This window comes from Dysidea avara, chromosome 9 (assembly GCF_963678975.1).
Source record: "Dysidea avara chromosome 9, odDysAvar1.4, whole genome shotgun sequence".
Taxonomy (NCBI): domain Eukaryota; kingdom Metazoa; phylum Porifera; class Demospongiae; order Dictyoceratida; family Dysideidae; genus Dysidea; species Dysidea avara.
Window position 1 is genome coordinate 29,084,906 of NC_089280.1, and position 16,189 is coordinate 29,101,094.

General features: G+C 38.4%; 1 protein-coding gene across 5 annotated transcripts; it reads right to left on the reverse strand.

The window, feature by feature from the left end:
- Window positions 1-846: 846 nt before the first annotated feature.
- On the reverse strand, window positions 847-8,138 carry LOC136267160 (uncharacterized). 5 transcript variants are annotated; one of them, XM_066062250.1, is made up of 10 exons: window positions 7,586-8,138; window positions 6,777-7,529; window positions 6,652-6,729; window positions 6,526-6,603; window positions 6,400-6,477; window positions 5,692-5,769; window positions 5,325-5,391; window positions 1,775-1,817; window positions 1,541-1,723; window positions 847-1,132 (listed from the first exon to the last, which is right to left on the reverse strand). In XM_066062250.1, exons 2-9 carry the CDS (start codon window positions 6,803-6,805, stop codon window positions 1,710-1,712), a joined length of 465 nt encoding a protein of 154 aa, XP_065918322.1. In that variant the 5' UTR covers window positions 6,806-7,529; window positions 7,586-8,138; the 3' UTR covers window positions 847-1,132; window positions 1,541-1,709. The 5 variants fall into 5 exon arrangements, 1 of the variants encoding a protein (XP_065918322.1); XR_010706546.1 differs by lacking the exons at window positions 847-1,132; window positions 1,541-1,723; window positions 5,692-5,769; window positions 6,400-6,477; window positions 6,526-6,603 and having other exon boundaries at window positions 1,776-1,817; window positions 6,652-6,846; window positions 7,202-7,529; XR_010706544.1 differs by lacking the exons at window positions 847-1,132; window positions 1,541-1,723; window positions 5,692-5,769; window positions 6,400-6,477; window positions 6,526-6,603 and having other exon boundaries at window positions 1,776-1,817; window positions 6,652-6,875; window positions 7,202-7,529.
- Between the last annotated feature and the right edge of the window lie 8,051 nt (window positions 8,139-16,189).

Here is a 16,189-nt window from a genome sequence, read left to right on the forward strand (position 1 = left end):
ATAGATTGTGGGGAATCTGATTCATCCAATTTTTGGGAGTAGCCTTCTTTTCCCATCGGACAATACCATAAGTCTTGTGTGAACAAACATATACATCCAGATTAATAAAATCACTACACGCTTGAAGTTCTACTTGAGTCCCCCAAATTCCAGGTTTTCCAATGTCTTCTACATGTTGGTCAAATAAAACAACTCCCAAGACATATCATAAATCCAGTACTTGCTGTAAATATCACTGTTACCCTTGACCACTTGCAGTAACAAACTACGTAGATAAAAATGATTTTCCTCACTGCCACACAATTGATGAGACAAAGCACGGTACATGCAGTTGCCATCCGCAGCCACAGTGTGGACTTTATGATTTTGATCTTTCAAGAAATCTGTAATGTTTGTTAGCATTGATGATGGTGGCTTAGACTCGGAGACCAAACTAGCTAGATTACTGGATTCTGATGCAAGTGACAACTTTGTTGTGCCTACAGGTTTCTAAACATCATTGAATACATTTGTGACCCAATTTTACAAAACCGTCAATGTACGCACACTTTTAAAATTTTATTTTATTGGTTTTATGTTATCTATAGGAACAGATGAATGGGCTTGCCAAGTTTTAGCCTCATAAGTTGAGCTGTGTACAATCATAACTTACTGATGCAATGATGTATGAAGTTGAAACGTTCACCATGAATTTGTCAATCTACTGAGGTATAATTAGTGTTCAATATATACGTCTGTCCTCGATAAGGAAGGTGTATTCACTGAGCAAAGATCGTCAGTAAATTCGTTTGTAACAGCAACGTAAACAAACAGATGTAACTTGGAAACTATATCTGTGTACGGAGATGAAACAAAGCTTCCCAAACTCCCAGTGGACAGGCAAACCCAATGGTACCCAGGATTAGTGGAGTAGAGTGTTAATTCACTAACTAGTGAGGCGATAAATACTTGTGTAAGTTGTTTTTGTAGAACTTGTGCTTTTTTACCAATTGTTTTTAAATGCTGTTTATTACATAAGTAATGTAGTGCGTACATTGACGGTTTTGTAAAAAATTCAGTCACATTTGTTATTAATATTATTTTATCTACACACTTACTTCTAACAATTTCTTATTGTCTTTTTGAGAGATATCTGTTAATTGGAATAAAATGAATTGGGTGGGGTAAAGTAAAAGTCAGAGAGGATGGACACTATTATAAGCACAGCGATTTTTTACATATTACTAACGGGAACATAAAGATGACATAATAAGAAGTCTTGGCAATAGCCATGATATTACATTTAGTTGTGAAAAACTATAGAATCCAAATAAAAACAAGTGAAAAGGTTTCTCGTTTCTGTGAAGATGTGTTGGCGGTGTCCACTTCTTTTAACCGCAGACTGTAGCATTATATATGTACCACTTTCTTCAAACATTGTTAGGCTGAACTATGGGATGCTGTACAAGGACTTTGGGAATGATTTCAATACAAATGTTTGTGCTCTCATGTACATGCCCATCCTTTCTGAGTAAAAACATAAACCTACATATGTATGTACCTGTGCCATGAACTGCAGAGGTCATGGTTTCAACTGACTGGGCTGAGCATTTTCTCATGCTACAAGCCTTCTTTTTTCACCCTTGTCCCCCAAACTGCTTCATAACCAAACATTCAGGGCACGTTCCACAGTTTGGGTGCTTGCAACCACTGCACTTGCCACAGCGAGTTCATTTTTGATTCGCTGTCAGTACATAATAGTGTCAAGTATTTCATATAGAATGTACTTCCTTACATGTTGTCTTATTTTCTATTGGGGGGTGTCTTCCCAGGGTGTTCTGTAAAAAAAAATTCAATAAGACTAATTTTACACATACCTTGCTGACATGGTGCTTAAATGGTGAAAATTACCAGGTGAAGATAGTAACCACAACTGACCAATACCGATACTAAAATTTATGGAGCAAACTAATGTCCCTTATCTTTGTTGAAAGTTTGTAAACTTATTTTAAATTTTGGTTAGGGAGATTTCTTTTAAATTCCTTTTGTAAGTATCTTCTGGTCGATTTGATGCTAGATGCACTAGGATTATTCCATAGAGGTTATTTTCATTGCGGAAAACATTCTAAGGTTGGGTGGATGCCATGCCATGGATGCCATATACACTTAGGATATACCCTAAGCAAGCGCTTCAAACAGCTAAGAAACAAATGTGGGTTTGCTACAACCACTGTATGAAATAGTACAGTAGTACTGTTCAAGTAGGTCTTGCCCTTAAAATGGTGCATACCTGAAAAAACAAGGCCATGGAAAACCAGCATAGAAATACCATACGTGACGAAAATCACTCTTTTGGAATAGTCCTAGTGCATCTCACACTACATTCAAACTACAAATTATGCACAGGAGTGTTTTATAATCTGCCTATTGTGTTTCCCAATACAAATTGAGAAACTGAGAAAGCCACAAGGCTGCCCTTCATTTCCGTTTGCATAAGTACAGGACATGCCCCCTTTCATCACAAATAAATTTGTTATTCCTTGTAGTCTACTAGGCTAGATATTCCTTTTCCGGTTGTTTTACTCCTGTACAGCTCATTGTGAAAGGCTTTCACAATGCATTCAAGAACTTGCTTCACCCATATTTTAAGCTGGCACAAACAACCCACCTAGAAGCAAATCTTCCTTACCCAGAAAGTAATTACAGGTCTTCTACAGCCTTCATATCTCTTACACAGGCTGCTTTTTTGCTAACATGGGTTCTGGACAAACACCGTCCTAGATGGTTGCTAAGCAAAAACATTTAAAAACAATCATTTCAAAAGACAACCACACTTAGCAACCATTGCTATAGCCCAAAAGTACATTTATTTTGGCAACAGTTACCTAGTAAGTATTGTTAAGCAACCAGTTACTACATTATGCCATGTGGTGTTCATCACCTATGGTAAAAGTAGTGAAAATTTTAATCCAGGTCCCGTCTGTCCAGCTGGTTGTCTGTGAGTTATGATTAAGTGAGCGCTTGTAAATTATTTCCCATATTGTTGCTGTGAAAATCAAATTTCTAGCTTTTTCATAAGTGCACTCCTAAATTATTCATCATACAAGACTGAAGAAACATTTGGATTCCACTCTTTCATAATTACAATAGATAACAGGGATTCTATAACATGGAGTTTGAGGAACGTGCAAACGGGTCTGGTTTCTTTGCTCAGCTGGTTACATTTCTACAGACCAGTTTTACCATTGTTGACACAAAATAGATGCTTCCAAGCAATACTGGGTTGGTATAAACAGTGGACCCGGGGACCCACAGGGACCCAACTTTTCGCGAAATCTTTTATACTTCACAATGTTTATACACTCTATACTTGTACCAGATACTTCTGCAAGTCTCAGCATGTAGTATTGCACTGCCAATCCACTTTTCTTCGTCACACAGAGTGCCTAACACGGAAAAAGAGTCTATTACGTCAAGTTTAGAAACTGTGAGCAAGCAAAACAGCATCTAGCGATCACTGTAAGTCACCAGCAGCTCAATAAGCACTGAGATTTCATGTGTCATGTGATGCACAAAATCAAAGCCTTGTAAGAATTTAAAGCCCTCGATTAATACCCTGGGTGTGAAGAAGTGGTCTATGCAAGCAGTACATGACACATGAAATCTCAGTGCTTGTTGAGCTGCTGGTAACTTGCAGCGATTACTTGAAGATGTTTTGCTTGCTCACAGTTTCTAAACTTGATGTAATAGACTCTTTTTCAGTGGTGCTTATAATTTCTGTCACATTAGGTACTCAGTGTGACGAAGAAAAGTGGATGGCTGTGCAAGACTACATGTTGAGATATGCAAAGATATCTAGTACAAATATAGAGTGTATAAACATTGTAAAGCATACAAATTCCATGAAAAGTTGGGTTCCCGTGGGTCCCCTGGTCCCAGGTACTCGGTCCCCAGGTCCACTGTTTATACCAACCCTTCACCTGACTGCTAAGTTTACTCCAGAGTTTATGGAGGGAGTACTTACTCTTGCTGCTTTTACTATTAAAACATTTGGCTAACTTGGTTGGGTGTGTACACACTTAAATACTCCCAAAATAATTACAGCAACTGAGAGCACATGCTGTTAATAAATATAATTAACACTTACGTCCTCTGTGCTGGATTTCACCCTTTTTATAGGTGGGATATTTTCAGAATTTATAACTTTCCTCTTCTTACACCAAACTGTACCACTGTGTTTAGGTCTCCCGCACGTCTTAATACATGGCTTTACCTTCATCGATGTTGCCAGCATTGATAAAGACAGTCCATGTTGAAATTGAAATAAAAGGAGTGTCTAAAGTATAGCATTGTGGTACTGGTTTTTTAGGTTCATATGCTTATTGAGCACACATGATGCATATACTTGTGGTAGACACCTGTTTGTTAAGTGCATGTGATGAAGTAAATGTTAAGATATTTGGGAGCAGCAAAACAACACTAAAAACATCCAAGTACACGTGACACGTTGTCTACCACCTAACTCACTGCCATCACCTTTTAGTTATCAAGACAGACTATTAGAATAAGTCGGCTATTCAAAAAGCTAGCAGAACAATGTGGATGCAAATACTGCTCTACTAAAAGAAACTCTGGGCAAGGTAATGCATAAGAACGTGTTAAACATACAAAAAGCTCCTCTGAAAATGATAACTACATGCACCTTATGACCAGACTGGTGTCTACAATTTTCATATGGAAAAAATCCATGTGTGCATTCAGAGGAAGTTAGACACGCATTAAATGCTACTTAAATATATTGCTCTTAATTGCATTCTTTGCACTAGTATTTCACGTGATCCTCAATAGTCGCACTACTAACTGAAAAATGATGGGGTTCATTAGATAATCAGATCATCCTTCAATTAGGCTTCAAGGCTATGTACTTTGTTTTCATAAAGCACTCGAGATTTTGGGTGAAATTAATAAATTGCAATTTAATCCATACAATTTTCACCAGACTTGTCACGTACGTTTTTCTATAATGAAACAATGACCCTTCGCTGCATTACACTGAGGTCACTGTATTACCCTGCTCATAAAAACAGAGTTTGCGCAATTCTTTATATTGGCGCTTCAAACTTTGGCTTTGTTACCGGCCAAATCAGCGGGGTTCACTGGGGTTCACCATGTTGTTAGATTTAGGAATACATAAACTTTCTATTGCACTATAGTTTTAATACAAATTGTCTTGAAACAAAGGTTTTCCAATGAAAATGTACAGCTAACATGAACGCGTCCAACCTCCTCTGGTGTGCATTCAATGTATACTGAGAACTGAGGGTGTGCTACACTAACTGACTTACATTAGTACTTTGGCATGTATTAGCACTGCTATGGTTGTTGCATGTAGGATGAGAGCTTAGTTCATTCCTATAAGGGTCAATTTATAATGATCAAGTTCTGTTAACATTACCATACCTAGGTCCATTAGCTGTACTAACACATTCCAGTGTAGTGGTGTCACCACTAAATGCAGGATGAGAGCTTGGTTCATTCCTATAAGGGACAATTTATAATGATGAAGTTCTGTTAACATTACCATACCTAGGTCCATTAGCTGTACTAACACATTCCAGTGTAGTGGTGTCACCACTAAATGCAGGATGAGAGCTTGGTTCATTCCTATAAGGGACAATTTATAATGATGAAGTTCTGTTAACATTACCATACCTAGGTCCATTAGCTGTACTAACACATTCCAGTGTAGTGGTGTCACCACTAAATGCAGGACGAGAGCTTGGTTCATTCCTGTAAGGAACAATTTATAATGATGAAGTTCTGTTAACATTACAATACCTAGGTACATTAGCTGTACTAACGCATTCCAGTGTAGTGATGTCACCACTAAATGCAGGGCGAGAGCTTGGTTCATTCCTATAAGGGACAATTTATAATGATGAAGTTCTGTTAACATTACCATACCTAGGTCCATTAGCTGTACTAACACATTCCAGTATAGTGGTGTCACCACTAAATGCAGGACGAGAGCTTGGTTCATTCCTGTAAGGAACAATTTATAATGATGAAGTTCTGTTAACATTACCATACCTAGGCCCATTAGCTGTACTAACACATTCCAGTGTAGTGGTGTCACCACTAAATGCAGTACGAGAGCTTGGTTCATTCCTGTAAGGAACAATTTATAATGATGAAGTTCTGTTAACATTACAATACCTAGGTACATTAGCTGTACTAACACATTCCAGTGTAGTGATGTCACCACTAAATGCAGGATGAGAGCTTGGTTCATTCCTGTAAGGAACAATTTATAATGATGAAGTTCTGTTAACATTGTCACCACTAAATGCAGGACGAGAGCTTGGTTCATTCCTGTAAGGGACAATTTATAATGATCAAGTTCTGTTAACATTACAATACCTAGGTCCATTAGCTATACTAACACATTCCAGTGTAGTGGTGTCACCACTAAATGCAGGACGAGAGCTTGGTTCATTCCTATAAGGGACAATTTATAATGATCAAGTTCTGTTAACATTACCATACCTAGGTCCATTAGCTGTACTAACACATTCCAGTGTAGTGGTGTCACCACTAAATGCAGGACGAGAGCTTGGTTCATTCCTGTAAGGAACAATTTATAATGATGAAGTTCTGTTAACATTACCATACCTAGGTCCATTAGCTGTACTAACACATTCCAGTGTAGTGATGTCACCACTAAATGCAGGACGAGAGCTTGGTTCATTCCTGTAAGGGACAATTTATAATGATCAAGTTCTGTTATATAACATTACCAGGCAGTACAATGGCATTCCATGACCATTTACATTGTAGGTGCCATCGATGAACATGATTTCCGGGAACCTATCAAACAGTTTAGTCATGTGATTTGTCTGCAAATTTCAAGGATATTATTCTCATTCAGAGGCGGCGGAGACACCTATATTTAGGGGGGGGCTGGGGGTCTAGCATGATGATGCCATTGCCTCGTTGTATATCGAAGACCAAAAAAAAAGTCATTATTTGCAGCTTACTACACTGCTCCTCAAAGAATACTGTGACTGCTCTATTAGAGTATCTCGATCTTGACTGCTCTATTAGAGTATCTCGAATAATGCTATTGAATAATTTTAGGGGGGCTAAGCCCCTCCAAAATTTTTTTCACAGGGGCTGCAGCCCCCCTTGCCCCCCCTTCTCCGCCACCCCTGTTCTCATTTACCACAATTCCTGCTTGGGCATCCTGGGTAGTGGTAATATTTTGGAGTGTACTGAGTAGCAGTTGTGGTTCCTCAAGACCTTTCCGGGTTTGCTCTTTTACCTTTGTCTTTAGGTTACTGATGTCTTTGAAGGTCACACATTTTCCAAACTTCTTCTCAACTAATTCTTTCACTCATTTGGTATTGGGTTTCACAGTCGGCATCTCAGAAATTGTGGCTTCTTCTGCTGCAGTCAACCTTCTATTGACTGGATAATGTGCAAATATTGCAGGACCCACTTGATGAGTATGCTCAAGGTGACAATGACGTACGCACAACTTTTTATAAAGACTGCAGTAATGATTACATAAATGACAGCATTGTGTGCGAATTAATGTAGTGCTTACCTGTCATAAGATACAGTTATCTTTGTCTTGCAGTTCATAGCAAAAGTGCGATGGTAACCATTTTGCTTTAAATCGTCCAATGCCGTATGAAACTGTTCAAAAGTGTCGAATTGGGTGCCAACTTCCATTACAAGTTCTCAGCACAGCTCTGAAAAGTGTCCGATTGTGCGCCAACCACCATGACACGTGCGGAGCACTGCTGAAAAGTGTCAAATTGGGCGCCATGATACGTGAAAATCGACACGTGGTGAGTCTGCGACCAGCATTGTTTAATCACGTGATCACGTGACAGGCGCAGGCCCATCAGCAGATGATTATTTGAGGCACCGGTGGAAATAAGATGTACGTGGCTCTAAGAATAACCGGTACACCGGTGGACATAGACACTCCGAAAAAGGAAACTTCCCCTTTGATGTCGGCAACCTCGATCACGAAACAATCGGCATGGATTTGCTTCACTGCTTGTGTGGTAGTTACTAGTGACACGATGAGTTCAACTCCAGAGTTTCAGAGGGATAGCGTAAGTGACGAGTGGATTACAGGAAGGCCGAATTTGACAACGTTCGTTCTTGTAGTAGTGGTCGCGTCATTTATTGTCTGCGGCGCGCGTTTCTGCTTTACTGGCCACGCGACTCACTACCGTGAGTCTTGATGTACCTATTAATGTCAAAGTTTCTTGTGGGTGACTTAAGTGACTTGATCGCAAACAAAACATCCTGAATCTCCAGGATATGCATGAATGGTAGAAGATGGAGTTCTAATAACCTGGATTTGTAGCTGATATTATAATTATTCAAGATGTGTTTGGTTGCTCGACGTTGAATACGCTCAAAACATAAACTACATTTCAGTGTGACTTGCAATGTTATATACTGCTGTAGTCATTCATAACATTGCAAGTCACACTGAAGAGAGTTCAGCTATAAACAAGTCATGCACCCTGTAGAGAGTTCGGCTACACTCTCTAGAGAATTCAGCTACAAACAAGTCACTGTGGAGAGAGTTCAGCTACAAGAAACTATCCTGTAAAGAGTTCATCTATACAAACAAGTTACCCTATAGAGATCACCTGCAAACAAGTAACCCTGAAGAGAGTTCAGCTACAGACAAGTCACTTTATAGTTTATACAGTGTTCAGCTACAAGTAAGTCACTCTGTAGAGAATTCAACTACAAATAAGTCACTCTGTAGAGAATTCAGCTACCACCAAGTCACTCTGTAAAGAATTTTGCTACAAACAACTCACCATGTAGAGAGTTCAGCAACCAAACTGTAAAGAGTTCAGCTATACAAACAAGTTACTCTGTAGAGAGATCAGCTAGAAACAAGAGAGAGTTCAGCTAGAAGAAGTCACCCTGTAGAGAACTCAGCTGCAAAGAAACCCTGTAGAGAGATCAACTACAAACAAATCACCCTGCAGAGCATTCAGCTATAAACAAATCACCCTGTAGAAAGTTCAGGTACAAACAAATCACCCTATATAAAGTTCAGCTACAAAAAAAATCACTCTGTATAGAGAGTTCAACTACAAAGAAGTTATGCTATACAGTGAGATCAGTTTGAAACAAGAGGTTCCAGCTACAAACAAATATTATTGTAATAACCTGTAGAGAGTTCAACTATGAACAGATCATCCTGTAGATAGTTCAGCTAGATACAAGTCACCCTACAGAGAGATCAGCTAGAGGAAGTCACCTTGTAGAGAGATCAGCTAGAAAAAGTTGCCTTGTAGAAAGTTCAGTAACAAAGAAACCACCCTGTAGAGAGTTCAGCTACAAACAAATCACCCTGTAGAGAGTTTAGCTGCTAACAAATCACCCTGTAGAGAGTTCAGCTACAAACAAATCAACCTGTAGAGAGATCAGCTCGAGGAAGTCACCTTGTAGAGGGAGCAGCTAGACACAAGTCACCTTGTAGAGAGTTCAGGTACAAAGAAACCACCATGTAGACAGTTCAGCTACAAACATATCGCCTGTAGAGAGTTCACACAGCTAGAAGCAAATCACCCTGTAGAGAGATCAGCTAGAAGAGGTCACCTTGTAGAGAGTTCAGCTACAAAGAAACCATCATGTAGAGAGTTCAGCTGCAAACAAATCACCTTGTAGAGAGTTCAGCTACAAAGAAACCATCATGTAGAGAGTTCAGCTACAAAAAAACCACCATGTAGAGAGATTAGCTGCAAACAAATCACCTTGTAGAGAGTTCAGCTACAAAGAAACCATCATGTAGAGAGTTCAGCTACAAAAAAACCACCATGTAGAGAGATTAGCTGCAAACAAATCACCTTGTAGAGAGTTCAGCTACAAAGAAACTATCATGTAGAAAGTTCAGCTACAAAAAACCACCATGTAGAGAGATTAGCTGCAAACAAATCACCTAAAGAGAGTTCAGCTAGAAACAAATCACCCTGTAGAGAGATCAGCTAGAAGAAGTCACCTTGTAGAGAGTTCAGCTACAAAGAAACCATCGTGTAGAGAGTTCAGCTACAACGAAACCACCATGTAGGGAGTTTAGCTGCAAACAAATAACCTGTAGAGAGTTCAGCTAGAAACAAATCACCCTGTAGAGAGATCAGCTAGAAGAGGTCACCTTGTAGAGAGTTCAGCTACAAAGAAACCATCATGTAGAGAGTTCAGCTGCAAACAAATCACCCTGTAGAGAGTTCAGCTACAAAAAGATCACCCTGTAGAGAGTTCAGCTAGAAGAAATAACCTTGTAGAGAGTTCAGCTACAAAGAAACCATCATGTAGACTCTGAGAGTTAAGCTGCAAACAAATCACTCTGTAGAGAGTTCAGCTAGAAGAAGTCACCTTGTAGAGAGTTCAGCTACAAAGAAACCATCGTGTAGAGAGTTCAGCTACAACGAAACCACCATGTAGAGAGTTTAGCTGCAAATAAATAACCTGTAGAGAGTTCAGCTAGAAACAAATCACCCTGTAGAGAGATCAGCTAGAAGAGATCACCTTGTAGAGAGTTCAGCTACAAAGAAACCGCCATGTAGAGAGTTCAACCTCAAACAAATCACCGTGTAGAGAATTCAACTACAAACAAATTGCCCTGTAGAGGGATCAGCTAGAAGAAGTTACCTTGTAGAGAGTTCAGCTACAAAGAGACCGCCATGTAGAGAGTTCAGCCTCAAACAAATCACCATGTAGAGAATTCAACTACAAACAAATCGCCCTGTAGAAGGATCAGCTAGAAGAGGTCACCTTGTAGAGAGTTCAGCTACAAAGAAACCATCATGTAGAGAGTTCAGCTACAAAGAAATCACCTTGTAGAGAGTTCAGCTAGAAGAAGTCACCTTGTAAAGAGTTCAGCTACAAAGAAACCACTATGTAGAGAGTTTAACTGCAACAAATCACCAGTAGAGAGTTCAGCTATAAACACATCACCCTGGAGAGAGATCAGCTAGAAGAGGTCATATTGTAGTGAGTTCAGCTACAAAGAAACCACCATATAAAGAGGTCAGCTGCAAATAAATCACTTGTTGAGAGTTCAGCTACAAACAAATCCCCCTGTAGAGGGATCAGCTAGAAGAAGTCACCTTGTAGAGAGTTCAGCTACATAGAAACCATCATATAGAGAGTTCAGCTACAAAGAAATCACCCTGTAGAGAGTTCAGCTAGAAGAAGTCACCATGTAGAGAGTTCAGCTACAAAGAAACCATCATGTAAAGAGTTCAGCTGCAAACAAATCACCCTGTAGAGAGTTCAGCTACAAAAAGATCACCCTGCAGAGAGTTCAGCTAGAAGAAGTCACCTTGTAGAAAGTTCAGCTACAAAGAAACCATCATATAGAGAGTTCAGCTACAAAGAAACCATCATATAGAGAGTTCAGCTACAAAGAAATAGCCCTGTAGAGAGTTCAGCTAGAAGAAGTCACCTTGTAGAGAGTTCAGCTACAAAGAAACCATCATATAGAGAGTTCACACTGCTTGAAGGTTCTTAGTTTACTAATTTGCTAAGCTTCTTTACTGTAGTTGTACCCATAGTAAAGTGTCAGTAGCTTTATGTTTATGGAACATAATTGTTTTACTAAGTTTTAAACTCTCAGTAAAACATCAGTGAATGCAAGTTTACTGAAAAACTACTAAAATACCAAACAATTAACTGTTCCATATACTGGGGATATACCACTCTAGTAAACAAAGAAGTTTCAAGCAGTGTCAGCTACAAAGAAAGCACCCTGTAGAAAGATCAGCTAGAAGAAGTCACCTTGTAGAGTGTTCAGTTACAAAGAAACCATCATGTAGAGAGTTCAGCTGCAAACAAATCACCCTGTAGAGAGTTCAGCTACAAAACGATCACCCTGTAGAGAGTTCAGCTAGAAGAAGTAACCTTGTAGAGAGTTCAGCTACAAAGAAACCATCATGTAGAGAGTTCAGCTGCAAACAAATCACCCTGTAGAGAGTTCAGCTACAAAACGATCACCCTGTAGAGAGTTGAGCTAGAAGAAGTAACCTTGTAGAGAGTTCAGCTACAAAGAAACCATCATGTAGACTCTGAGAGTTAAGCTGCAAACAAATCACAATGTAGAGAGTTCAGCTAGAAGAAGTCACCTTGTAGACAGTTCAGCTACAAAGAAACCATCGCGTAGAGAGTTCAGCTACAAAGAAACCACCATGTAGAGAGTTTAGCTGCAAGCAAATCACCTGTAGAGAGTTCATCTAGAAACAAATCACCCTGTAGAGAGATCAGCTAGAAGAGGTCACCTTATAGATAGTTCAGCTACATTTCAAGTCACCCAGTAGATAGATCAGCTGCAAAATAATATCCTGTGGGGAATAATGGGCATGTAATAAATATATGTATATAATTTGTATAATTAGTAATAAAATCATAAATAATTGAAGTATTAAAAATCTTCTTTAAGTTCTTTTCTTCTTCCTGTGGTAAAGAAAAAACACATGGGTTAAAAAACCCCCAAAGCCAGCCATTGGCCGGCTTTGCAGTATACAAATACAAAAGAAGTGATATCTAATCAAAAACAGCCAAGCTGTAAAAAACGGTGCGGCCCCCAAAAAAGGCCATGGTGAAAAAAGATGTGAAATCCAAGGTGGCGGCCAAGAAATGGCTGTGATGGTAGGTTAATGGTAAAAATTTTAATAACGAAAATTCAGATGAATTTTGTGCCGCTTGGTCTTCGCACCAAATTCACCTGAATTGTCCTTATTAAAATTTTTACCATTAACCTACCATCACAGTCATTTCTTGGCCGCCACCTTGGATTTCACATCTTTTTTCACCATGGCCTTTTTGGGGCCGCACCTTTTTTTTACAGCTTGGCTGTTTTTGATTAGATTACTAAATACCACTACTATAAATAAGTATCAATAGCTATATATCAAGCTTAATTAAATCTCAAATTAAATGCTCCGTGTACCGTGTTCAGTAAAATTAATGCAAGATCGAGATATTCTAGCAGTCAACCACTCTAATAGAACAGTCACTCTAATAGAACAGTCACCTATATATTTTCTTTTAAAAACTGAATATAACTACTTAATTCGTTTACAAAAACATAGTGAACTTGATTAAAATATGAAATTGAGGCACTGAGCCACTCAGACCCGCATGAATAACATTTACACTTCAACGTCATGTAATGTGTGATTTAATTGTCTTGAAGCACTCTTTGTCCTACTCCACTGCCCTTACTGATAGAGCACTCAGGCTTTCCCATCCACATCCACTGTGACACTCCAACACATTTAGACACATGTAGATGGTATAATTGCAGTAGCAGTAGAGATATTTGCCAGATGTCATCCGTATAACTGGTCTTGAGCTTGAATTTGCTACCTAAAAATTGTGCTATTTTCATTGACTAAAATGCCACAAGTTTCCAACCTATTTTCAAAACAAACATATGGCTATGCCATATGCAGTACATTACCACTGAATTAATGAAAATATTTATATTGATGTCGTTATGTTACATTTTCCCACTTTCAGCTGTTTTATGGGCTGCATGCTTGTCATTTAGCTATGCAGTACAGAGGCTTGCTTATAGTCACCACAGTATTAATTCTTCATGCGTGCAATTGTTGCACTTGTCCACTGGAGCCATGCATGCGCTTGCTTATTGGTGTTTAGCTACTCATGGCTAAATAAGCAAGTGCATATTTTCCATTAGGCAGGTGTCATGGTCTCAACTGCATATTAGCTATACAATTCACCCATGCAATTGACAGGTACATGCAGCCTTAATTGCTTGAAATGTATATTATAGCTTTTAACATGAACAAATGTAATTAATCATAATCCTATTATGGAAGTTTGGCTAAGACCTATAATTGTTGCAAAGTTCATATGTGATAGAACAGTGCAGAATTCTTTGAACAGAGAAGTCGATTGTAAGTGCCTGACCTATTTCCACATGCATGATTGTGTAACCAAATACGTTAACCAAATAATTCTTTAGAAATGATACAAAAAACATCATTTATATCCATCAAGAATAGATTTAGTACTGCCAAAGGCCTTTGTGCAACAAATGCTGAACACTGGTGCAAAATACATATCAGTATCTCAAATAATAATATGGCACAGAAATGCAGTGAGTGAGTAGCTATATAGCCTCTCCAAACCTGAGCTATCTGTATTTAGTTGACATACATATACATGTTATCCTTACTATGTCCACACCAGAGCTTGAATTTAGGGTATACAAAGGTACCTTGTTAAATTTTTTTCAGAACTTTAAATAGCATACTTTGTTAGCTGCTTGGCAAGTTGCAGTGGTTTCATGACAAAACAGATTTTTATGCAGTTAGTATCACAGGTGTAAAAGTGAGAGTTATCTCAAACTATCCCAACAGTGTATGTAAGAATACAGGATCTGGTCCCAGATCAATTTACTCTAATACAACAATTTCAAATTGAACAGTCAAGTGAAGTACATACGTTTATACTCAGAAACTACATCATCTTGCTGAAAATTGAATAGTTAGAAACCAAGTTTACATGTCCCCTTTTCGCGAATCGGTATAATATGAGCTACAGTAGTGCACTTTCAATAGCCACTGTTAAATGATTTATTAAAGAAATAAGATTACCCATAGCTTTAATTATTTGGGTGGGCCAGCCATATAGGCAAATTAACTGAGTATGCTAGGAGTACATTGCCAAGCTAAACTGTGAGTTTAAATGAGGATTAACTAGCTACTTAACTTTTGATAGTTTTGTATATTTAAGTTGTCTGCAATATAGAAGTTGCCTGCATTTAAGTTTTACATACTTGCATGCATGAATAAAGAAGTCAGTGGCAGATCCAAGGGGGAACACAGGGACATGTGCCCCTCCTCCCCAAGAAATTGAGATACTCTAATAAAGCAATCTGTCAAAAGCTCTAATAGAATAGTCACCACATAATTATAACACTATAGTTGCTGAGTATGAAACTAACATCTGCAGCACTATCGGCACACTTAGCCTGCTAAGGATATTTCATGAATGTAATGCAATGGTGTGTATGCCATTCATTCTTTAGGCTCATGTACACTAATCATAGCTATAGCTGAACTAGTCATACGGAACTGTCTCTTTACAACAGTTGATCAACGTGGTCCACTTGGAAAGCACCATGATTTGGACATTTGAGCATAAAACCACTCTCAGAAGAATGCTACAAGTGTTGCTATTGTAAGAGAAACTAAGATAAAGGTTTAAATTGTGTTCTGCTTTATGAGACTTCAGATTCTAGAAACCTGAAGTTTCAGTGTTTCAGTGTTTCAGTAGTGTGTGAAAATTCAAAGGCATTCATACCTGGTAGATCGTGCACTACTCAATTATCAAACATACTTGATTATCTTACAAAATACTTGGACAGTGGCTGCTGTACGTATATACATGATTTTCGTAGATTTTCAAAAGGCATTTTACTCTGCCACATCGACACTTAATATATAAGTTATCATTTGGTATACATGATGTTAGACTGGATAAAGTGCTTTCTTCCAACAGAAAACAGCAAGAAATACTAGTACTGTATGGTAAGAAGTCCTACATCTGTATTTGTTACCTGTGGAGTCCTTCAGGGGTCTATTTTGGGCCCTCTGCTGTTCTCAATGTTCATTAATGATTTACTTTCAATTTTGTCTAGTCCTATATTTTTGTTTGCTGATTATACAAAGATATTTCACATTGTAAGGAACAAGGAAGATCACATAGCTCTTCAAAATGATTTAAATTATATATGTACCACTTTCACATCTTAGATCAAAGGAAAGCCGGTGTACATATATCACATATTGCACTTTCTCAAAATGTTAACGAGATATATGCACTGCTGCAGTGCGTATATCTCATTAAGGCAGTGTGTATGTCTCATTACACACTACCTTAACGAGATATGCACTGCACCAGTACATATATCTCGTCAACTCGAGACATTGCACACCTAATAGGAGTGCACACTATATCCAGAAATCATCAAGATTTTTTTGATGTTATACTCCTATCTCTCTTCTCTTATAAAGGGAATCAAACAAGCTGTGATTGTGGGATTAGATTTTGCCAAACAAACTGTGATTGTGGGATTCAATTTTAATACATCAAAAAGTAGTTTGATGTTACTTTTGCTAATATAGCAATTTTAAGAGAC

Coding starts and splice junctions, on each gene's coding strand:
- LOC136267160 (XM_066062250.1), bottom strand. CDS start 6,805: ATGGTCATGGAATGCCATTGTACTGCCTG. Junction 5,392..5,691: donor AGTACAGCTAATGGACCTAG/GTATGGTAATGT, acceptor TGACCCTTATAG/GAATGAACTAAGCTCTCATC. Junction 1,818..5,324: donor ATACATGCCAAAGTACTAAT/GTAAGTCAGTTA, acceptor TTTTTTTTACAG/AACACCCTGGGAAGACACCC.